Raw genomic sequence first — 25,894 nt, forward strand, 5'->3', positions numbered from 1 at the left:
ATTCAGAATGCAGAGGGAAAATTATTTTCAACTCAGAATTCTATACCCAGCTAAGGTATTATTTTATTTAAGAGTAAAGGGTTTTTATATTTTCAAACATAAAAATCTAGAAGTGTTTGCTACTCACAGACTGCTATGAAAGAACTTCTAAAGGACATACTTACTTGAGCATGAACCAGGAAGAAGGGTGATCTGAAACTAAGAAGAAAAATACAGAAATAAAATATATTACAAATTTTCTGTCTCATGAGAAAAACATTCATCATCATTAAAGCAAAGATTCCAGGCCTCTTTCTTTTTTAAGTTGGTCATAATACCTTATATGATCTGCTATGTTATCCATTATAGTCATGTATCTGTTCTTAATGTCTTGCTCTTATTAAATATTTCATGATATCACTAGAAACTGGGAATAATGATACCAATTAAATATCTGTCACTCAGAATGAATAATTCCATCAGTTCTACTAGAAAAGACTACACAAGATTGTAAATCTGCACCTCAAGGTATTTAATCATACTTGCTGATAACATGAGGAAACCTTCACTGTCAGGATTTACTTATGTGTATGAATAATGAACAATTTCTGATACAAGTGTTTAAGGAATCTTTGAAAATGAATCTGTTTCAGGGGTCCCCAAATCACCCACATGTCCAGTGATTCACTAGGACTCAGAAGCCTCAACATATAGTTGTACCCACAGCTAAGATTTTATTACAGTGATGCGGCAAGGGTATACAGCCAGATCAGTAAGGAAAAAAAGATACCCATGAAATCTGGAGAAATCCATGTGCAGGTTTCCTGTGCTCTCTCCTTCTCATGACAGATCATGCAGAGGGCACACTTCCCCAGCAGCAAAAATACAGTCACATGTATGTAGTGTCTCTGCCCAGGGGAGCCCATTGAAGACTCAGTACCCAAGGATTTTAATGGGTTGGTTACATAGGCATCCTCTGCCTAGCAACTACTTTTCCTTTCCTGAAATGAAAGCAAGTGTTTAGTCCCCAGGTGGGCAAAATCATCTTATCGCTTAGGGAAGCTTCATGTCAGTACAGGGAACTGTTTACCAGCCAAGTTCCCAAATGTCAGCCGAGGGCCAACCTTGCAAGCAGGCCTTTCTAAGATAGCAGCCTCAGGCCTGCTATATTACTCTTTTCTACACAAAGACCTATTTCCTTAACGGTAGTTTTCATTGTTTTTTCCATTACTTTCAAAAGCATATAATTCAATTAACTCTTTCATTTTAGAAAATGTCACATCACTTGGAAAAATAATGACGTCTCTCTTAAGAGAATTTCATTGTAATGTTTACAATATTTTAAAAAGACAGCTAAAGCTTTGCTTCTTTGAATGATGGATAAATCTGTATTGTGTGCCTAGGAGTTCTTAGGTTCCAACAATATGTATACTGATTATGCTCTGCAATCATGATCAGTATGAGAATATATTTTTATAGGGAAAGAAAAGATAATCTTGTTAAAAAAGAAAACCTGGAGAGCATAAAATATGTTTTTGTGTAGATTTTAAAGTAGACCTTCAGGTTCTAAGAAATAATGTGCAAAAAGCATAGGAAGTACATTATATAACTCAATTCTTTTGAGCTGTCTGTTATCCATGTAGCTTCCTAAAAACAAACCACCCCCATCTTTGTCATTTTTAAAAATAATGAGCTGTAAAATTATAATGATTACTTGTGGGAACACAAAGGGAAAAAAACCCAATCAGTAATTTTACAGCCAAACAATTTAGGGAAAATAACTATATGTAAATTAACTATACTTAAGCACACTAGCCTGAGTTATTATTTGAGTTATTATTTTGAAGCAAAGTGCACTCAAGAAAATTAACATAGCATGATGACTTTTATCTTTTATGCTCTGTCTCCAAAATTGATTGTGAATTTCTGTAGCCATGGATCCTGCAAAGTTTTATACACACACACCCCCCCGCATATATATGTATTTATATTGCTTTGACAATTGGGTGATTATTTCTGCGTTACACTGAATGTCAGCCAATTATCTGACCCTTATCTTTAGGACTAATATCCACCCATAATATTATATTCCTAAGAATTATGTAAACCATATATAAATCATGAAAATTATTATGTAAGTAGAATGTTATTTTACAAGCAAAGATACTAAATAAGGAAGTATGTCACAGAATACGAATTTACTTTATAAAACCAAGGCCAGCAAATTTTATGTAGACAAAATCCAATTGCCCCTTACAGATATAAAGAAGAATCTGTTACCTAAAATTCATTTTGAAGGATTATCTGTGAATTAAAATTACACATGCTATCTCTCTACCCTGTTAGCTAGCTAATCATATGAACATAATTAACCTTATTTAGACCAGTGAACAATCTAGTTTAGTAGACTGTCTGACTGGAACCAGTGATTTATAGTCATTAATTGAAAGCTAGACCAGTCATACAGTTGTGGGTTTTTCTATTAAGACATTACGCTATTCGGGTCCTTAGAGTGGAATAGACTGATATGTGGGTTTAACTGGGATGGTTGTTAGCTAGGCAAGTATGATGCAGGAAGTATATAGCTCAAGGAAATGGTTATAACGATGTCCCATGGAAAGCAAGTGGAAGAAGAGAAATAAAGGCACAAAAGGTGGTAAAGTCAATAAATTGGATGCCTCAATGAAGATTTCCTAAAAATTGCTGGGTTGGAGGTATTATACTATGTAAAACGGAGATAATGGAGGCAGTTGTTGGAGTATGCTTAAGAGTAACAAACATAGGGTCATGGGGGTGACCCATGGAAGAGTGGAGAAGAGTGGAGAAGTAAAGAACATTGGAGATGAGGGACTGAGGAACCAACACACTGACATCACCTACATGAAGATTAGTTCCCCATAATAGAGACAGAAGTAGGTGTGAGAAGAAAATATTGATTCAAGTGCTGAAATATTTAGCAACTGAAGGGGATGGCCTAGGAGATCAGTAGCTGATGGTGGCTTATGGAGTATAATGAAATTCAAAGGAACAAGTGATAGTCATACTTGCTTGACAACTTCATAAGATTTTGTGAGAATCAAATGAGATATTGCCTGAGAAAGCACTATAAACCCCTTAGAAAGGTAGTGCTCTGCATATATGAGCCCTCAGTTTCAGGCCTGCTTTGTGTCCCTATTTCTCTGCCTACAAAATAAAGACAAAGATAATATTATTCTCTCCTGCTTCATGAGAAATTAGAAAGTTTAGCGGCATGATATATATGAATTTGTTTTGAGTCTTCGGAAAAAGAAGGTACTTTCGCTGACCGGGGTTCAGAGTCACCGTTCAGCTTTTGAGTGTTTTCTGCAGCTTGTTGGCACTCCGATGGCACCCTGCGTAACAAATAACATTCTTCCCTATCTTTGATTTCAGACATTTCAGCAGTCTTCTCTGCAGCACAAATCAAAGAAGAAAAACAAAGGTAAGAAAAGGAAATGAAACATTTAGCTGCTTAGTTTGCACTGGGATAATCACCAGCACAGTTCACCCATCCTCTCTTGCCTGAGCCCAGTGTGGTTTGGAAGAGAACAACCCCCTAGCACAAGAGCCACCAAGACCGGCTTCTCCTTCAGGTCAATTATGATACAAGGTACCTTTTGCAACACATGGTCTCAACAGGTTTTCAGGCTGGGATCACGCACTTCGGATTAAATTGTATGTCACTCATGTGGGTGAAAAGGTATTAAAATTTTCCATAGTTTTTTATTCTGATACAATGAGAAAATAAGAATTTTTAAGGTTGTTAAGTATCCAGACTTATTTTTATAATCTATAGATTAATCTTCTACCTTCACACCTATACAAAATTTAAAGAGCATTTTTACCCACTATTATCTTTAGGTCCTATAGCCGGCAAGAGCAAAAGACGGATTTCTTGCAAAGATCTTGGCCGTGGTGACTGTGAGGGCTGGCTTTGGAAAAAGAAAGATGCGAAGAGTTATTTTTCACAGAAATGGAAGAAATACTGGTTTGTCCTAAAGGATGCATCCCTATATTGGTATATTAATGAGGAGGTAAGACAAAGCACATTTTGTTTTCTCATGCATTTTATCTTTAACCAAAAGAATCATCGTTTTGAGACTTACATTTTAAAATCATATAGTCACCTTAAGGCTAATTCAGGAGACTTCTGCTGGTTATTTTTCAGTCTGCCTTCTTAAAATGGTTGCATTGTGGGGTTCTGGAAAGGCAGTTGTCTCAATTATTCTAATGTAGCAACATATCTGAAATATAATGTACAGTAAAATTCTGTATATCTAATTAAAAATACCAAACTAATTCAAGCAAAAGCTTACTCAAAAGGATGATACATGGAAATTTGATAAAGATTTTTAAATGTCTTGCTTTTGTTCAAAGTTTTAAATTTTTTTCTGTTTGCTTTTTTGGGAGGAAGTCCTTTAGTAAGTTAAGTAAATTAAATTAATACCACCTGCATTTGTTTCAGTTTTTCTTAAGGAATAAATGAACTAGTAGACTAGTTTCAAAAACCTTCAAGTATTCATTTCATTTGGCCCAATAGGGACAGCAGGGGGAGGGTATATAATACATGCAAATTGTTCTTATGATTTCCTGTTTCATTTCCAGTAAACAGATTTATATCCAGAGTAATTATATAACCTGTCACATATCACAACAGATATACAGTATACCTTATTTTTTGATATTCCCTTAACTCTACATTTGCTTCCTTTGCCATAGCCATCTATCAGTTCACCTTAAGTTTTTTAAACAAAAATTTCTATTGTTAGCTTGTTTTTTCATAAAAATGTATGTGGTTTAATGTAGTGTGCTGGCTAAAAACTTTTTGTATGCCAATCAAATAGTATAAAAACATAACGTCTTTATGTTTCTCTTTATTTTAGATCACTTGTAGATTGTCTGCTGAATGCTATTCTGTCTTTCAAAGTTTAATGGAGAGATCATAACTACCCCAAAAGTATTTTAAATTGTTCAAAATTTTTAATGTTAACATTAAAGACATCAAGGGTAACATAACACAAATCAAAGTTAAGAAATTTGAGACTACTGTATTTACCCTAAGATTGGAAGAAAAAAATGCTCAAATATTGAAAAATATTGGAAGTTATACTGCTCTTGCATATAACACACACATTTTAGTCGCTATCATTAGCATCAAATTTTATTAAGTTTTACATATAAACATACACACACACACTAAAAGAATTGAGAACCCCTATTCTTTTTCTTTGAGATGGCAGATGGGAGTATAATGTCTCTTGAACTTGATATATAAGGAGCCATGAACTGGTACAGCACAGATCGAAGTTTGGGAGTAAAAGTCTGAGGAGTTGGCTCATGAACATGAAAGGGACAACAACATTTAAAGGGTTTAGCCAAAAATAATCTTAGCCTAGTTGTAATAACTTGCATCTGACGTAAGATTTTAGATAATTCTCCTATCTTGTATTCCCATCCCACATTGGGGGGGGGGCATTTTATGGATTTCATTCAGTTTTCCAAGTGAAACATGACTTTTATATATATATAGCATGTAAACCAATTCAGATATTTGAAAATCAAATTAATCTCTTCATTTGTAAAATCTTGAGCACACAAAATAATTATTTAATTCAGGTTTAAGAGATTTTTTTTGGAGACAGAAAAGGAATTGAATTAGTAAATGTCCCTACATTTTATATCTGAACATTTAAAATGGTAGAAAATTGAATTGTAAATGTGGACTACAGTTATTTTATATGTTATAAATGTGTATATACATTTTGAGGGAAAAATTACTTATAAAACAGGTTTCACTTTGAGAATTAAAAATTTTTCTATCTTTATTTTAATATAAAAAGGATTTTTAAACATTTCTGTATGTATTTTAATTTGTACTATTCTAAATGTTCAAAATATACCTTCAATTTAATGGACTATAACAGGTAAGACTGAAATTCTGATCTCTAAAATGTCTAATTTAAAGGATTAAATGAACTGATTTATTAGTATAGATATTTAAGGCATAGGTATATAGTAGCACCAGCTTCAAACCTTTGTATATAATACCCTAAACAAGAGTGTTGCCTCTTTAGGATGAAAAAGCAGAAGGATTCATCAGTCTGCCTGAATTTAAAATTGATAGAGCCAGTGAGTGCCGCAAGAAATAGTAAGTTGATTTTATTTGGGGCGAGGGAAAGAAAGGAAGGATAGTTTTTTGTTTTTTTTTAATTTCTAGCTTTTAAATTATAGGTTGCTTGTCTAATGCTTTCAAATTGAGGTAATAAGAAAGTAGTTTTGTGGGCAGAAAATTAAATTTTTCACTCATTTCTGTCATCACGGCAGAAGCATTATATATGTGAACTCAGATTAGATCTGAGGTAATTTTTATCCATAAAAATTGTTTGGTTCTAACTTATTTCCCAATTTGAAATAAATAAATGTACTCTGTTTCCTTTTGCAGTGCATTCAAAGCCTGTCATCCTAAAATCAAAAGCTTTTATTTTGCTGCTGAGCATCTTGATGATATGAACAGGTAAAGTTACTTAAATTTCAAAATACTTAGAAAGTCAGTTAGGCTTAGAATTCTGTTTTCCACATCAATGCCTAGAGAATAATGTCACTGAAGTTTCTAGATCAGTTTAAAATAAAATGGACCCAGCCATAACTCCATGTAGCCATACCTAATTTTAAAGAATGGCATTTTAAAAAGTCAAAATAAACTCATTGACTTTTCGTCAAGTTTACCAAAAATGTGCCAGAATCCATACATAAGCCAAAAAAAAAATCCACTGTAGAAAAAAAAAATTTTTTAAGTCCATTTCAAGAATGGAATGGTCTTCAAATTTATTCCCAAGTGAGGAAGGAAGGATACCCACAAAAAAAGCTGACTTTTCCAAGTGCTGAGTATTTATGACAGAATATCCATCTCAATAATTCAGGCATAGGCGTAGTTGGTATATCTCTCTGTCACCTTTCTTCTATCACTGGACAGGATTGTGCAGCCAAGTGATTAGATGGCACGTGGTTATTTGGTGGCTCTGGGAAAATCTGGATATATATTTTTTCATTATCTACAACATACTGCTTCTTGTTTCCATTTTGGCTCTTATGGGTTTGATCCTTTCTTCCTTTTTCTTTCCTTTCTCCTTTCCGTTTTCTAGATTTGTAGAAATTGGATTTAAGATTCAAAATTTTCCCCTTCACAGGTCTTTAGTAGGCAGTGCATGTTACATATATGATGTGCCAATAGTTAGGAAGACGCAGAATAGCATAGTGGTTAAGAGTATGAACTTTGGAACCAGGCTGTCCAAGTTCCAGATGTCCCACTTAGTAGCTGTGTGACCTTGGATATAGAACTTAACCTCTCTATGTCAGGTATTAACTCTTTTTAAAAAATGGAGATAATAACCATCTCCATCCATAGAACTTTTATGAGGGGCAAATAAGAACACATAAAGGGCTTAGAACAGTACCTGCTAAATTGTAAGTGCTATATAAGTGTTTGCTTTCAATATATATTCCTTTTATATACTTTGGGTTCTCACGCCATATAACTTTCTTTGTATATCTCTAAAGAGTTAGTGTTCAGATATTTGTAAGCACAAAATTTTGCAGCTTCATAAATGTGCTTGAACTTGCTAAATGGACACTTAATATGCTTTTATAAATAATCTTGTTCTTTGACACTTCAGAGTATAGGCGTGATTTTTCCAAACCAAGGATATGAATACAAGGAGAGGGCAAAGAAAGGTGTTGAGAAAACTTAATAAAATCTTTTATAATTTATAGGAGAACTGAGCCTTTCTTTTATTGAAATATAATTGATTAACAATGTTGTGTTAGTTTCTGGTGTACAGCAAAGTGATTGTTTTATATATTTTCTTTTCTTTTCTTTTCCATTATGGTTTATTACAAGATATTGAATATAGTTCCCTGTGCTATAGAGTAGGTCCTTGTTGTTTATCTATTTTATATATAGTAGTGTGTATCTGCTAATCCCAAACTCCTGGTTTATCTGTCCCCCCCTTCCCCTTTGGTAACCATAAGTTTGTTTTCTATGTCTGTGAGTCTGTTTCTGTTTTATAAATAAGCACATTTGTATCATATTTTGGATTCCACATATAAGTGATATCATATGGTATTTGTCTTTCTCTGTCTGACTTACTTCACTTAGTATGGTAATCTCTAGGTCCATCCAAGTTGCTGCAAGTGGCATTATTTCATTCTTTTTTATTACTGAGTAATATTCCATTGTATATATATACCACATCTTTTTTATCCATTCATCTGTTGATGGACACTTAGGTTGCTTCCATGTCTTGGCTATTGTAAATAGTGCTGCTGTGAACATTGGGGTGCATGTATCTTTTCAAATTGTGGTTTTCTCTAGATATATTCCCAGGAGTGGGATTTCTGGATCATATGGTAGCTCTATTTTTAGTTTTTTAAGGAACTTCCATACTGTTTTCTATTGTGGCTGCACCAATCTGCATTTCCACCAAAAGTGTAGGAGGGTTCCCTTTTCTCCACACCCTCTCCAGCATTTATTGCTTGTAGATGTTTTGATGCTGGCCATTCCTCCTGCTGTGAGGTGATACCTCATTGTAGTTTTGATTTGCATTTCTCTAATAATTAGCGACGTTGAGCATCTTTTCATGTACCTATTGGCCATCTGTATGTCTTCTCTGGAGAAATGTCTACTTAGGTCTTCTGCCTATTTTTTGACTAGGTTGTGGGTTTTTTGTTGTTGTTACTGAGTTGTATGAGTTGTTTGTATATTTTGGAAATTAAGCCCTTTGTCAGTCACATCATTTGCAAATATTTTCTCCCATTCCTTAGGTTGTCATTTTGTTTTGTTTATGGTTTCCTTTGCTGTGCAAAAGCTTATACGTTTGATTAGGTCCCATTTGTTTATTTTTGCTTTTATTTCTATTGCCTTAGGAGACTGACCTAAGAAAACATTGCTGGGATTTATGTCAGATAATGTTTTGCCTATGCTCTCTTCTAGGAGTTTTATGCTGTCATATTATATTTAAGTCTTTAAGACATTCTGAGTTTATTTTTGTGTAAGGTGTGAGGGAGTGTTCTAACTTCATTGATTTACATGCAGCTGTCCAGCTTTCCCAACACCATTTGGTGAAGAGACTGTCTTTTCTCCATTATGTATTCTTGCCTCCTTTGTCAAAGATTAGTTGAGCATAGGTGTGTGGGTTTATTTCTGGACTCTCTATTCTGTTCCATTGATCCATATGTCTGTTTTTGTGCCTATACCATGCTGTTTTGATTACTGTCGCTTTGTAGTATTGTCTGAAGTCTGGGAGTGTTATGCCTCCAGCTTTGTTCTTTTTCCTCAGGAATGCTTTGGCAATTCTGGGTCTTTTATGGTTCCATAGAAATTTTAGGATTATTTGTTCTAGTTCTGTGAACTGAGCCTTGTATTTGGTTTCCATAATCTTCTCTTGATTTGCATGTTACCAATCTTGAAATTTCACACTAGCCAATCAGAATTTGGAGAGCTTATTCTCAAAATGAAAATGTTTGTGTACTTGTTGGGGAGGGGTGGTACTCTATTTTGTGTTTTAACTATTTTATAATTCTACTGTTGTAGTTACTCACTATCCATTTTACCACAATTGCGCTCAATGCCCTTAGGATAAATATGAAGGATTTACATCATAACCAAACAGAAAATAAGTGGTATATATAATCATGTCCTCTCCTACAAGATAGATCCACTAGAACACAGTTACTTCCATCCAGGAATTAACATAATTTAATCATTTGTGATACTTGCTAATCAGGGTCTTTTTAGGTGTAGAAAATAGCCTGTTCAAAAATGCATTTTTATGAACTATAAAACCACTCTTGATCTCCATTCTCTACCCTGTGTTAGCAATAACTCAGAAGTGTATGATGTCACTAACTCTTCCCTAATACTCCTGTGGATGTATCTGGTTCAGGATATCAGAGAAGAAGCTAAACCAAACCCATATGTTTCATTTTGTTGCCTTTTCTAAGCAATGGGTCAAAGAAAAAATTAAGTAAATCTGATCAAGTATGTCATCTCCACATGGTACATTTAAGAGTGCTGTTTTATGTAAGCCTTGCCATGATGTACTACAACCTTCAGAATTAAATTGTCCTGAAATACTGAATCTTTTTTTAAAATTTAAGTATAGTGGACTTTTATTGTTTTGCCTTGCTTTTTATTTTTTGAATAAGCATATTCCTAATGTCTACTTTCAATAGGCAAGTTTATTAAAAATTACTTGTTAGTAGGACGGAAGAGAGTCAGTGCTGGCAATATTCACAGAGGATTAGTGATGGGGAGAGACAGCCTCCAACAACTTTATTTAATAAGCTGATTGTTACATAACAGCAAGATGATCTGGGTGTTGGTTCATTCTATATGTAGTCCTTTGAAGGCATGTACCTAAGCCTTCAAAAGATGATATAGTTATAAATAATTATAATTATATTATAATAATTATAAATAAATGCCTTACCTGGTTATTTCATAATTTCTAAAGTATTATCATATGTATTTTTAAAATGTAGTGCTAGTTTTGACAGGACCTAGTAACTGGAATGAAAAAGCAATCCTTAGATTTAATTTTCTTCTGTAAAATCCGCATGTGTGTATACACATACATATGCACACACATACATATACATATACCCAAATATATATAACTTAGAATATTAAAATCTCACCATCTATTTTTTGAGTAGCTTTAAGTTTGATTGTGAGGTAATCTGCAAAAATACTTTTGAGCACCCTACCACCAATCCATCTGTTCCATCCTCAGAAATGAGGATTGAAACATAAAAAAAACTTTTTTGCCAGCCTGTGTGAAATCTGTGGGAAGAAAACAAAACATCATGTTTCTCAAGTATTCTGAGACTTATTTACTGAATTCACTTGGCCTATGTATTCCTTTTCATGTCAGCACATATGTCCTTATAATTGTCAGGACTCACCAGTTTCTGTTTAGTGTGATTATTTTACATTTCTTCCCTAGTTCTTACTCTTGTTTCCCTCTCAGTACGTTATTCTGTGTCAGCTGTTGACAGCTTCATTGGAACATTCACCATAGGCCCAATCCTCTTATCCTTAAATATTGTCTGTCTCCCTCACTGAAGATACAGGCATCATGAAAACAGATACTTTGTTTCATTTATCTCTCTCTCTATCCTCAGTGCCTAGAACAGTACCTGGCACACATTAATATTTCTTAACTCAATTAATGCATATATATCTGCTGTTCATAATAGCATATAAACACCAAACCATAACTGCAGCAAGTGTTTGGATAAGCATCTTCTAACTGAGGCCTAAGGACAACTTTATCCAAGACAGCAACAACAGTTGTGTAGCATTCAGCCTTTTGTGTCTATACATACAAGTTTATGCATACACTTTGTAAAGAGTTTTTATTGTGGACAGAATTTTTCTTCCTAAAAGTAGTTTAATTTTTAATTGTCTTGTGGAATTTAGGAATCCTGGAGCTCATCCAAGGCAGAAATTATGTCTTATTCATTTTTGGACCCCCAAAACGTAGCTCATTGTTCAGCATACAACAGGCATTTAATAAATGTTGTTGAGCTGAAAAATTAAGAAGCCTCTTTTTAGTTTCTTTATTCATCTCATGAAGACCTCACTGCTCTTAAGACTTCTGATAAAATGAAATTTCAGTGATATATTAAAAAGTAGTAAATATGAAGTACTGAATTAAAATTCAATAACAAGTGTTCCTCTAGTGGTATCAACATCATTTCCACCCAAAAAGCACCAAGCCAGTCTTTCCTAAGAGTGCTAAGATTCACCTTGTAGTACAAATTCAACCCCTTTCTTACTACAAATGACCTATAGACTAGATTTTAATTTTGACCTTTTACTAATGATTAGAGTCATTTTTAAAAGGTTATTTGTCATGAAGTTAACTTCTTGACTTACAGTTTATAATTTTCTGGATCGTGTGTATATATCATGCTACTGAATTCATTTGATCCATTTTTTTTTTCATTTCTGCTCCAGTCCCTTCTTTACTTCCCATAGTTGAGGTGATCATTACATTGTAGGCTTTGTCAAAATAAAGTTGTGCTTTAAGTGACTTATTCTTAAAATTAAAGCTTAAATTTCCATGGATGTGATTTTGTCCATTAGAGAAACAACTTTCCTCCCTCCCTTTTCAAGATATTCTAAGTATCTGATGCACAGTTAACACCACTTGGCATAAATGATGAAACGTATGAGTCACTTCAAAGAAAGTCATCTTCCACTTGACAGGGGAGATAATCTCCTAGGAGAAAAACTTCTCAAACACAGTTTTTTCCTAAAAACGTTTCGATCAGATTATTCCACAACTTAATGATGTTAACTATACTAGTGATTCCAAACATACTCAAGCTAGTTTGGAAGGTTGATTCTTCCTTACTTTCTTATTTGGGAAAATATATGGATCATAGCTCAGGATTGACCAGTGGGAAACTGTCAGGTGAGTTTAAAGATTTTGTGATTTGATAATCTGATGCAGTGTAAACAGTTATCCAGAATAATGAACACAGGGAGTGACCTAGTGGGACAAAAGACGGAGATTGAAATAGTGCTTTGCTTCAGGCAGTTCCCTACATTGGCAATAGCAACTCTACTGAAAGAGGAAAGAACTAAGATTTATTTTTAAATTACTATTGTTCATGGAAATAAATTTTCAAGATCTAAACAGAGGTTAAAATTGTATATGCTCGTTTTGTCTTTGGAAAAACCTAATACCCTTGTATTTAGAGACAAATTTCCAAAGTATACTACTACTGAGATGTGTTTCCCTTTGGATCATTAAACTTAAAGGAGATTCATCAAAACTAATATTTAATAGTAAAACATATTTTGACAGGCAAGGTCTATAATTTTTTCCCTTCTCAGGACAAATTATATCTGATATTGTTTAAATATCTCCAAAGGAGCATTTGTTCTGAAGAAACAGAACAGCAAAAATATTTGGAGTGCTTTTACATTTAGAGCAACAGAATTAATAGGGCTTTGGTCATCTCAAAACCCTTTATGTTACAGATGTTAACAGGTTTGCCCAAGACTTTTCTAGTGAAATAGCATCTTTAGTGTGGGAGCAGTCTGTACTACAGCAAATTATAGCTCATTGAAGACTCCATGTGTTAAGAGTAGCAAAAAAACACACCCTTTATCTAGGATTATTCCATAAATTCTTATACATTTTAAAATAACTATTCCCAAGAAAATAGTTAAGTATAAAGTATAAAAAATTCAGTTGCAATGTTACTGATTTTAATATTTGTTTTTTCAGGTGGCTTAACAGAATTAATATGCTGACTGCAGGATATGCAGAAAGAGAGAGGATTAAGCAAGAACAAGGTAAAGAAATACTTTTTTTTTTACTATTGTGTTACACTTCTTTTTTCTTGCTGTTTTCCTATACAGTGATTCACTGCCATCACTTGAGAGAAAATGCGTATGTCAGTCTGTGGTTATTTCTCTTCTGTGCACTTTGAATCCAAACCATAGCATCTTATGGGTAAGGTTTAGTAAATTAAACAGGAAATAAACTCAAATTTTTGGAGCAGCTAATGTGGAGCTCATTCCTGTTTGTTGCCATCTTCTTTAGTCTACTTCCTATGGAGGAAAAAAAATCTTAAAGATTAAAAAGCCTAGGGTGGGAGGGAGGGAGATGCAAGAGGGAAGAGATGGGGGGATATATGTATATGTATAGCTGATTCACTTTGTTATAAAAAGCAGAAACTAACACACCACTGTAAAGCAATTATACTCCAATAAAGATGTTAAAAAAATAAATTAAAAAACCTAGAATTGGTCCTTTATATTGACCCAAGTCAAGGTCCTTGGTGGTGAGTTGTTTTTTCTACTTAGTGATTTCACAGACATTTAAGTGCTCTTTTATGCAAAGAGCTCAGATGAATGATCCCTTCTTCCATAGATTATCTCATTTGCTTGTGTTCTTCAGTTCTGTTACTATGTTAGCTCTGTGATCTTATGGAACTTGCCTTAGTATTGACCTCACATTTATGAAATACAGTATCCTGATGCAAAATTGAAATCTTAACAAAAGTTGTGGTCACCGTTCTAAAAGTAGCTTCAGGGCTTCCCTGGTGGCACAGAGGTTAAGAATCCGCCTGCCAATGCAGGAGACACGGGTTCGAGCCCTGGTCCAGGAAGATCCCACATGCCGCGGAGCAACTAAGCCCGTGCGCCACAACTACTGAGCCTGCGCTCTAGAGCCTTCGAGCCACAACTACTGAAGCCCGCGTGCCTACAGCCCGTGCTCCACAACAAGAGAAGCCACCACAGTGAGAAGCCCGTGCACTGCAACAAAGAGTAGCCCCTGCTCGCCGCAACTAGAGAAAGCCCGCGCACAGCAACGAAGACCCAACGCAGCCATAAATAAATAAATTTATTTAAAAATAAAAGTAGCTTCACATTTCCCAAAGAATGTTTGCTATACATCCCTTGGAAGCATAAATAGTTCTTTGAAAACTTTTGAGACATCCTGAAGTTAAAAGGATTCCACACATTGATACACATATTTCTAGTTGTGTCTCCAGTGGACATAGCCTGTTGGTCAACATGAAGATTCTGAAAACCTACTGTTTCCTCACGGGGAAGACTTTTTAAAACATCTCAAAACTAACGGTTAGAGAGATGTAAAGAAGATAACCAGATTCCAAAACCAATCTTTCAGCAAATATTTAGGTCAGGGGTCAGCAAACTTTCTGTAAAGATCCAAATAGTAAATATTTTAGACTTTGCAGGCCTTAAGGTTTCTGTTGAAACTATTCAACTCTGCTATAGACACATGAAGGGAAGTGGCTGTACTTCAATAAAGCTTTATTTACAGACACTGAGATTGAATTTCATAACATTTTTCACATTTTGAAAAATATTCTTCTTTTGATTTTTTTTATCCACTTAAAATGTAAAAACCATTCTTGATCCACAGGCTGTATAAAAACAGGCAAAGAGCCTCATTTGGCCTGCAGGCCACAGTTTATCAACCCCTGGCTTAGAGCCATGGGGTGAGAGAATGGGGGTGACTAGAGCAGTGAAGGGTGAGGAGATAGGGCAGGAAGATTTCCAAGAAAGAGCAAAATATGGTTACTGCCAATGGGAATTCAGCATCTTATTGAGACTCTAAAAAATTCACACTTGAAATTGCCTAAGAAAAATTAAAGAGCAACATAAAGTAAATGAGTACTAATTTTTGCACCACATGCAACTGATTTAAAAAATTGCTAAGTGGCTGCAAAATTTTTTTAAAAACCTGAGAAGGAGGCAGGATTAATGAGGAAATACTTGGAGAAAGTAATCAGTGAGGCTGATATAAAGTTAGCGGTGAAGAGGCAGAGAAGGTATTTTGTTAAATATTAAAGTGTTTCTGAATAAGGCCTTCAGCTAACACTCTAATTGTATTAAGGTGAAATAAGCACCCATCCTGCCTGAAATTACATTGAATTCTAGTAGAAAAGATACTCTTAGTACAATATGGAAAGTGAAACATGGGAAAGTACAAACCAAATTCCATGGGAATGAGGCTGGAGAGATTCCTTCTAGGAGGGAAATGGGAAAAAAAACATTATGTGGACTCATTATCTGAACTGGTTCTCGCAGGATGAGAAGTAATAAAATAAAACATTCCTGGGAGTGGAAATAGCATGAGTACTTCCACAAATAACATGGAAACCATCTCTATCAAATCACTGTGCACAGGCAAATCCCGGCCAGGACTATGAAGTGTCAGGCCAGTTATTGTCACATTTCTTCATTGTTAAAAGTTTATTCTCCACTTTCATACTTCTACTTAATTTATAGGCCTACAATTATAGTAAGGGAGCTAAATACACAAACACACACACACACACACCAGCCTTCCTTTTCAAATTACTTTAAAAAGCATGAAAACTGTTCTTTAAAAGTGCATATAGATTTATTTCTCAGTTTTTTAAGATGCAAGAATTAGAAGTGTGGGCAATGTGCCAATAGGAGAATGAATCTTGAAAAAAGTCAGTTTGCATGAATAAGGAACCTTGGGTTTTCAGGCTTCTGTATTTTATCACTCGACATTGCTTTGAAGCTGAGCATGGCCTTGATTTTAGTGGATTTCCTTTGTACTTGGCATTATATAACCAAATTTCATTATGGATGAAAGAACTGGTAAGTCATATTGCACATGCACGTTCCAAAAAATACTCATTCCATGGATTCATGCTGCCGTAGTCTGTCACGTGAGTATTTATTTTAGTGCCTACTGGAACGTGGTTGACAATCATAGGTAGAAGCTAATAGTTACAGTTCAGGTCTCTACAACCAGAATCTCTGAAATAATTTAGATTTCCACCTAGAGTATACATTCATCAGGTACTCTAACATAGGTCAGAAACATATTAGACTTCCTACCTTATGCAGGATTAGGTCTTACGTATTCTATATAGACAACTACTGGATGCATGTGTCTGTTCCACACTTCTATAGAATTGTTTGACATCTAAGTACCATTCTCAGTAGTGAAGTTAAACTTGATACAAAATATAGCTCTTTGAGAACTGGGAATATTTCAGAAAGATGCAGAGGAATAACTGCCAAACACTGTTTCTATTTAAATACTCAGTACAGCTTGGAAGTGACTCTTTCATTGACTTAAATAAAAGTTTAGTGAATTGCTGTCTTTAACTACAGAAGTATAAAGGATATGGGGTTCTTTTTCATTATGCATTGTTTTACTTAGAGAAAACAGGGTTACACTAAATTCTGCCAAGATCATAATTTAGCTAATTGTCTGCTAATCATTTTTCTATATTTTTCCAGCTTCAAATCAGACATTCATGACACATTATTTTCAATCACACACGAGGTCTTTGTAAAGCTTTAATTACATAAAAGTGAATGAAATACATTGTATTTCTTTGATAGTTCTAGATGAAAAAGTCAATTTCAAATTATCCTTTTGTATCAACATGAGAAATAAAGTAAAAATTTTCCTCTTCTATTGATGGCACTGTTTATTCATGATTAGTTACTTGTAAAATTGAATATCACTGCAAGAGACATTAAAAGTATCCATTTATTTTGTGCTAAATAGAGAGCTAAGAAAAATAAATTAATTTGCTCTTAGAATGAAAATCAGACTGGTTTCAGCCTCTGGGCAGCAGTGTGCCTGTAATTTTCCACACAAACCCAAAATGCCTAAATTTTCTGTGTAGCCTCTTCCCTGGCATTGCTCTCTCAAAGACACACAGCTTAGTGTGTGAAATGAAGTTAATTTGCAAAGTGGTATTTCAGCCTTTTCTTAGGCAACCCAAGAAAACTTTGGTTTGATGGTGTTTTTTCTTTAATAAACCAAGAATTACATCAAATAAAGAATTAGAATTCTTCCTAATTTAGCGGGGGTTGCGGTGCGGGGGGGGGGGCTGAGGAGAGAGAGAATCTCCTAAATCTGTCACTTGTAATGATAGCTATAGGGATCTTGATAAAATGGTGATCATCTCCTTCTCAGTGTGCTCATAGGACCCCTTGAGGTGCTAACTCCTTGAGACCCAAGGTCTCAGTGCAAAGGTGAAGGGGGAGCTCAGCACAGGTGCCATAGTTTCTGGAAATAGTGGGAAGGGTAAGAGCAGAATGATCTTCACAAGCCTACTGCTTGGGAGCAGGGTGAGGGGGTGCTTAGTACCTCCACCTCCAGCAATAATTTCCCAGTAGTATTTCAGGCTCCCACAAAACTACCCAACTGAGGCCCCAGAGCTCCAGAATTCACTTTTCATTGCTGGAACTTGCTACAAGAAAAAACTAATGTCTAAGAAGATGAACACTAGGCATTTATCTCCTGTGTGATCTGGGTCAGACTGTCCTGGCATGCTACCTACAAATCCACCCAATATTAGGGATCTTAATATTTATTGAGTGCTTTCAAGATGCAAAGCGCTTGAATATATGTTACCTTAGTAGCCCACTCACACAACTCTGAAAGGTGGTTATTATTAGCCCCCTTTTACAGATGACAAAACAGACTCAAAGAGATTAAGTAACCATCACAAGAGCACAGAAATGGTAATTGGTACAGCCAAGCACTGAACCTACATCTGCGCGAGTATATAGTTCATGCTTTTCCCACCAGTGTTTACTGGGTCCGTTTCTGGGCAACTACATCAATTCATATTTGAGGGGGAGACTTAGTATGCTGCCCATCACTGGTGTGACCCAATGTAAAAACCAGATCTCAAATTTAAGTTAACTAGTGTTTGCTTATCCTTTACTCAAAGGGAATAATTAAAGTAGGAATTGGATTTTCAGAGACCTTGTATTTTGAGGCCTGAATATAATAATCTCTATTGCTAAAGAATTTTGAGCAGCAGGAGGAGGGGGGCTTGAAGGATCATGAATATATGTCACATTAAATTCTCCCGCTAAGTCGTACAAAGAGTCCCAGTGACTTGGCCCTTCGAGGCTTAGAGCAAGGCAATTTCTTAGTTCAAGCCGCAGTTCTACTACTTTCTATTTGGCATATTATAGTAAGTACTCAGTAAATGTTAGCTGTACTTATTAATAAGCACCACAAGGAAAATATATAAAAATATTACAATATGGGAATTCCTGGGTGGATAAGGGTACCTGTAAAAATATGTGCCATGATTTTTCACCTACATCTGAATATTAGTTAAGGTTCTTTTGTGATTTAGATTTTCATAAGAATAAGGAAACTTTTGTTTTAATAACTTTTCTTTTATCATTTGAAATTCATATGGATAATACTTCTAGGTTTTTCCTTGTAAATCACATAAAGAATTAACCCAGCAGTTACAGGGTGGTTGAGATATTGGTAGAACAGATTCTGATGATTGGCCTTTGTGCTGTATTTTACTTACTTGACTAATGTATCTCTCGGAGTTTTTCCCCTTCCCTCTTGCCTGAGGTCTGCCAAGTCAGTTTGTCTAGAGGCTTACATTTTCTACCCTTTTAAGTAGTTCTAGAAGTTTGGAACTTAGAGCCCACATCAGCAGATTTGCCCTTTTGCGTTTGGCAAGAATCAGGGTTTGCCATGTGTTTCCAAGTAGGGGTGGGAGTATGGTGTTATAGAGATTCATGTCAGCATGACTCTGGAAACAGCAACTGTTAGATAACCAGTGAACTGAAGCCACAGAAGAGGATTGAGAACATTATGTTTGAAGCTGTTTATACCTGTAGAGATCTACAGCAACCTATGTATTTCTTTTTTTTTTTTTCAACCTATGTATTTCTTCTTAGAGTGTTCATCTTTAGGATAAAATGATACACCTTTAAGAGGCATCATGTGACATCATTCATTAATTGAAGCTTTAAGTAATTTGGTCTGGAATCTAAAATACCCTAAACCTTATTTGACTTATGCAGTGTCTTTGTCTTAACTCCTTCTCTTTTTTTTGACGATGACAACAACAGAGCAAAATTTAATTTGTAGTGTTTGCCAATTTCCATGGTATAAATACTCCCACCACGGCTGATTCTGAACTCCCAATGCAATATCAACCGTTGGCAAAATTCCCGAAAATTTAATAATCAGCCTTCTCAGGCTGTGACAAGTCAGCTCCAGCACCCCACTGGAGGCATATTGCCCTACCTAAAATTGTGGCTATGTGTAATTGCTTGCTTTAAAAGGAGGTTGGAATTAGGTGATTGTACTCTTCCTTCCTCCTCAAAACCCAACTGAAAATAAAAGTTGGTGGGCCTGGAGTAGCGAGTGCTGGGGAGCAGGGTGTCAGAATGGAATTTAAACTTCCTTTTGTTAGCTGGTAGTGTGTGTTCCTGAAAATATGGCTAGAAACTTTTAATGGGATGTTGATGTATCCATGTGTGTGAATTTTCAGATTACTGGAGTGAGAGTGACAAGGAAGAAGCAGATACTCCATCAACACCCAAACAGGACAGCCCTCCACCCCCCTACGATACATACCCACGGCCTCCCTCCGTAAGTTGCCAGTAGGAATATACTCAATATAGCATCAGATTCTTTGACCTGAGACATCCCCTTTGTATGTTAAAAAACATTATGTAGTTAATTACATGTCAGACCTTGGTGTTTTTAGGGGGAAAGAAAACAGGGAGTCTAAAAGCAATAAGGGAAAAAAATTTTAAGTATACAAAGAATATTTAATCAGGAGAAGCAGTCACCACAGATTCCACACTAGTAAATATCTTACCAGTTTTATTAAGAAAACATACCATTTGTGTCAGAGTAGCCTTCATGAAAATATCAACAACAAAAAAAAGTCTTCTTAGAAAAAGATATATAAATTGACCTTATCTGTTCTACACTAACAAAGTTAATTCCTATGTCCTTTAGAAGCAATTGTAAACATTTATATTATATCTGTATTGAACATGTTTTGGCATGTAGCTTTTCAGGCAGCCATGGGGTCTGGTTTAATGTATATGTGTTTATGTGGTGCTCTTCTTCTTAAGACTTCTTAAACCTGTGTAAATTATTCTGTGTATAGACTGTACCTTGATCTTTACAACTGTCCTGGTTTGTTTCATGCCCATTTCCCATCAGAATTACCGAAAGAGTCTCAATGTTGTCACATTTTAGGCAATACATTGCATGGTCACAGTACCATAAGAGTCAATTCTGCCTATCTTGAGACTGAGTCTTCCAAATAGGAAATGGAAGCTGGATTTAAGTGACAATAGCAGCCACCTAATTCTACCTCCGTATTACTCCAGGGGATTTTTAACAAGAAGGGTGCTATGCAAGATGTTCATATAATTCTAGGCCACTTCTCAAGCTTGGCTGTGCATGAGAATCACCTCTGGAATGTTTTAGAAATGCAGATGCTCAGGCCTCATCCAGAGATATTAAATCAGAATATTTGGGACTGCAAACAGCTCACTGGACTGGACTGTGAACTTTTTGAGAACAGGAACCCCGTTCTATTCATCTGTACATCCCTATGGCCTGGCACAGCACTGGTACTTATTTATTAAGTGCTCAATAAATATTTCTGAAATGAATGAATGAATACTTTTGGCTAAGGACTAAAAGGGAAGTCACATTTTTAATTGAAATGTTTGATGACAGTATCTCTTACCTAAGGGAAAAAGGAGAAAAGTAGACAGAAATGCAGAATTGTTCCTCTCCATATACACATTTCCTTAATAGATGCTGCAGTGTACCAAGTGCAACAGACAAATGAAATAATGAAGTCAGTAACAAGGTATAGTTTATATCATATTTTCCCTCTTTCCCTAAAACATCAGGGTCTAAATAGTTCCTTTAAAATATTTGTAAACGTGGGAGAAAGGGAAACTGCAGCTTGACCAAACCGCTCTTTAATCATAGCAACTTGTGAATTTCAAGAAGGAAACTACTCACATTGTGATTAACATGTGGGAAGAAAAACTGGCTGCCCACAGAAGATGCCACTTAACTTCTCCTTTACCCAGAGGGGAAGGTGTACTTTCACCTTAGTCGGGCTTTTCCTGGCCACAACCTCAGCCTCAATCGTAATGATCACATCTAACAAATCTGGCTCCTCCTGCCTGGAAGGGGCCTGGGCTGGTCTGCTAGCCCCCAGAGCTAGAGTAAGGCTTGTCCCGGTAGGGGTGCCTGCAAGTCTTTTATAGCATTCACTTGATGCCTGTCCTTTTTCTTGGTTGTGCTTTGTGCTGTAACATATATTCCCAAACTTTAAATTCCAAGGAGAAGAATATTCCATTTTTCTTTTGTGTTTATGTGCTCTGAAGTGGCTATGCTCAAGGCAAATGCTAATTCCCATCAGGGTGTAATCTCATCCTTCCTACATTTTTAACTCTCTAGAAAGTGCCACAGAACTGACAAGACTATAAGAAAGCTTATCCTTGACACTCTAGGAGGAGACATTCACCTATGAAGAAGAGGAAGGCCTGTGTCCGATTAGAGGCACCTTGTTTTCACATCCAAAATCCTGTCTCCTTGCTCTCATCCCCAGACTCCATAAAATCTGGAAATACGAATTTGGCAACAATTCTTCAGGATTTTGAATGCATAGAGATTTCAAAACTTAGGATTTTTTTTTCTTTTTAGTTGCTAAATATTTCTTACATAGGCACTCACGTTGCCTTATACTTTGTTGTAAAAGTTTGCACTAGTATGTCACATTTTTCACGAGAGCCCAGCGTAGCTATATTTCAATACATCCACGTTTCAGTCTCTTAAAGTGTCAGCTGGGGCCTGACTTTGAGATGGTGGAAATCAAATGTGTTCCTTGGTGACAGGCATGGTCTGCTATTTCTGTGGAGACTGATCAGAGGCTCCTTTCCACAGATGAGTTGTGCCAGTCCTTATGTGGAAGCGAAACACAGCCGGCTCTCCTCGACAGAGACCTCTCAGTCGCAGTCCTCCCATGAGGAGTTTCGCCAGGAACTGACTGGGAGCAGTGTGGTGTCCCCCATTCGCAAGACAGCCAGTCAGCGCCGCTCCTGGCAGGATTTAATCGAGACGCCCCTGACGAGCTCAGGGTTACACTATCTTCAGACTCTGCCCCTGGAGGATTCCGTCTTCTCTGACTCCGCGGCCATCTCCCCAGAGCACAGGCGGCAGTCCACCCTTCCAACTCAGAAGTGCCACCTACAGGATCACTATGGGCCGTACCCCTTAGCCGAGAGCGAGAGGATGCAAGTGTTAAATGGAAACGGGGGCAAGCCTCGAAGTTTTACTCTGCCTCGAGATAGCGGGTTCAACCACTGCTGTCTGAACGCGCCGGTTAGTGCCTGTGACCCGCAGGATGACGTGCAGCCCACAGAGGTGGAGGAAGAGGAGGAGGAGGAGGAGGAGGAAGGGGAGGCAGCAGGGGAAAACATAGGAGACAAAAGTAAGTATGCTGATGGAGATTCTCAGCCTGTATACACACATTCCTAACCTTTTCAGACTTCTTATTTTAAGAAAATAGAATTTTGTTTCCCTTTTTTCTTAAAATAATGGTTTTGCTGCATAGGAAGTCAGGTATCCCTTGGTGTCCCACTTTCAGAACTTGAGTAAATTGGGGGAAAAAAAGATGAGTAATGAAGCCTACATCCCAGGACACCCACAGCTAGAGCAAATAATTTTTTTTTTTTGGCCCATCTGCCTTTTAAGGTTGATGGCATTCATTTGTTTTTCTTCCTCCTCTTATCCACTTTCTTCTCACTTGCATGCATCATCCCTTTGGTCCACAGTTGTTGCCCCCTGAGTTTGGGTTAAGAAGCTATAAATGCTTCAAGCAGGGTGTTAGCAGAACCTTGGTTGAATAAGTAAGTGAATACACATACACACACTCACACATACGTACATATAAAACTTCCCTTTTCACCATGAGAAGATTGAAAGGAAAAATCCAAAAGAATTTTTCGAAGAAGAAATTTTACATAGCATTTCTATCAACTTCAAATAGCAGAATCTGTTTCTAGAAACCAATTTGCCAAAAGCATCCATTTACTTTCTTGGTATGTATGTTGATTGCAAAGCTCAATTTATGTGAATCAACTCTTGAGAGAGACAAGTCATTAAGTAACCCTCTGATTGGCATTAAAAGAATATGTTTACTAGTTATCAAGTTATTTATCCAACATGCCATACCAAGCTTCTGTTTATAACTAATGTGATATACCAGTCCAGAAACCCAGGCTAGTTTAAGAGAAAGGCTATAACTCAGTTATTTTACTTAGAAAGAAAATCTAGTTCTGGCTATAAGACTTGAATATAAAATACCCCCAAAAATAGTATAGAAGAAATAGTATGAAATCTCTTTATTCAAAATGAAGTATGGGCCAATTAGTGCAGATGACCCAAGCCGGTGCTGATGAAACCACAGTTACTGCTTTGGTCCCACTAGGGCATTAGACTTCTCTTTTTAAAGGATACAAACAGACTGTATTCTTCGGCCCATTTCACACAGTATGGAGACTTTGATTACAGGGTATATTAGTGTAAGTTCTTCTTTACAACTGGAAAAACAACTCAAAGCTCACAGGCTACCAGCAGGTCAGAAGCCTCATGTCAATTTGAAGCTTGGCTCATTTAAAATGAGGGTTACTTTGGAGATAATCGACAAGAAAATACAGTGGACCTTTTCTACTATCAAAATATGAGTTGCTTATAATAAAATTCATATGTTAAAGCAGTTTCCATGTAAAGTATATTTTAGCCATAATCTCCATGAGGAGCCTTATAAAAGGTATACTGTTGGTTCAGGAAAGGTGATGACCTGCCACGCCCTCACAACATTCACGTCTATTAGAAATTATAGAAGAGTCTTGTGGAGGAAAGATCTAGGAACCCTGTTAGGCCTCTGTAGGAGTTCTGGCAAGCACGATAATATATTTTTAATATTAAGATGATTAGTATAAGTTGTTTCCTAAAACTTAACTAAGGATGCATTAGAAACCTCCTTTCCACTGTTGTCCAGGTGCTGCACAACTGCTACAACTAAGTATGTGAGGTTTATTCAGCATTCTACAAACGCATTGGGGAAAATACTTCATCTCTGCCATTTTAAAATAAATTGTGTTGAAATTAGGCACAACCCTCTGAAATAGAGAATCCTGTTCACAACACATTCCATCATTGCCACGGGTACAAGTCTTTGAGGCTGTCTTTTTCAACTGGCTAGATACTTAGCAGTTCCTCCTGGGCGTTGTGTAGGGAGGACTAGAATGGAGAATACGTGCCCTAGGACCTGAAAGGCAAACCTAGCCCTGGGCTCACCCTTCCTTCAGGCTCCACTAGCCCACAGAGCATCCCTAGTTAGATGGCGTTCGATTATTTTTTTCTTCTAGTGTCTGTTTTTTGCTGTTTTGTTGATTGGATGTATTTTTAGCCATACAGATGTACTCCCAAGTTGGTGGGTTTTTCCTTTAGGTTCCCAAATGAGTCAAGTGGGCAGTTATTCAATACTTTCCATCTTTTTCAGCAGGCTCTCTCTTTGTGGAATGATTGCGATAAGGCAGAACCACCCTAGGAAGTGTGTCGGTAAACTTGGTATTATTGCACATTCTGTCTTTGCGGTTCGATATCGTGGGGTAGTTCGCGTTATTTCAGTCGGATCTGTTTCACTAAAGGTGGCCTTGCACTACCTTGCAGGGCCCCATTTCTTTCTGGGTATTTTTCTATAATCTTGCCACTTGATGTCTCAGTGTCCTTTAAACCATTCTCAACAGGGCAGTACGTTTCATGCTTGCCTGGAAGATGCTTCTTAACTTAATGGAGTACATGTTCGCCTTCCCAATGATGGTTTTTCTGCATTACTGTTTCTAATATTTAGGAGTGTGCAATTTGATGAGCACCTCCTTTGGGAAATATCAGCTCTAAAATCAGTGTTTTCAAAAGAATCTTCAAGGTCTAGTTAAGGAGTGTCTTGTTCATGACTGCTCTGAGTCGGCCATTAGGAGTAAGTATTCCAGGCTGCTTATTCAAATCAAGCTGTTTGGTGTTCTGTCAGTAGGGTCAAAATTATACATGGGAAAGAAGCACACTTACAGCGTGCCCTCCGCCCGGAGCTCCCACTGTGCTACCGCTCCGGTCAGCAGGCTCCCGTGCTTGTTAGAATCAAAGACCAGCAGTGGTGTGTTACTAACTGTCCTGCTCGAGGCCAGCATGCACTGTGACCTACTAAAGTGAATTTGCACTAATCAAGTACAGACCTGCAGAGCAAATAAGTTTCACGTCCCTAGCTCCAAACATTTTTCTCAGTTTGCCAAGAAATTAAAAATACGAAGTGCCAGGCAAGTGAGCAGAAGGAGCCATGGGAGAAAATATGAAAATATAGCTTATCTTCAGCTTTAAGGGTGAAGAATTACGTCACCAACCAAACCCCTTTCGTGATCTATATTATATAGTGCTTATGAGTTTACAGAGCAATCTAAGAAGCAAGATGTACCTAAATCTGT

At 36.5% G+C, this 25,894-nt stretch overlaps 1 protein-coding gene and 1 long non-coding RNA gene across 6 annotated transcripts in view; one reads left to right on the forward strand and one right to left on the reverse strand.

Moving 5' to 3' along the window:
* The window catches only part of CNKSR2 (connector enhancer of kinase suppressor of Ras 2), a 263,636-nt gene that overhangs the window by 196,297 nt on the left and 41,445 nt on the right, over window positions 1-25,894 (forward strand). For all 5 annotated transcript variants that reach the window (XM_082375497.1, XM_082375498.1, XM_082375499.1 and 2 more), the window contains 7 exons: window positions 3,391-3,439; window positions 3,859-4,031; window positions 6,072-6,145; window positions 6,440-6,511; window positions 13,299-13,366; window positions 19,861-19,961; window positions 22,296-22,842. In XM_082375497.1, coding sequence (XP_082231623.1) covers window positions 3,391-3,439; window positions 3,859-4,031; window positions 6,072-6,145; window positions 6,440-6,511; window positions 13,299-13,366; window positions 19,861-19,961; window positions 22,296-22,842 — 1,084 coding nt within the window. The remainder of the gene's footprint in view (window positions 1-3,390; window positions 3,440-3,858; window positions 4,032-6,071; window positions 6,146-6,439; window positions 6,512-13,298; window positions 13,367-19,860; window positions 19,962-22,295; window positions 22,843-25,894) is intronic.
* LOC309619973 overlaps window positions 1-25,894 on the reverse strand; it is a 116,813-nt gene that overhangs the window by 14,517 nt on the left and 76,402 nt on the right. The window contains exon 2 of the long non-coding RNA XR_014239323.1: window positions 165-198. This is a non-coding gene — a long non-coding RNA (uncharacterized lncRNA). The remainder of the gene's footprint in view (window positions 1-164; window positions 199-25,894) is intronic.

This window comes from Balaenoptera borealis, assembly GCF_965194805.1.
Source record: "Balaenoptera borealis genome assembly, chromosome: X".
Lineage (NCBI taxonomy): Eukaryota > Metazoa > Chordata > Mammalia > Artiodactyla > Balaenopteridae > Balaenoptera > Balaenoptera borealis.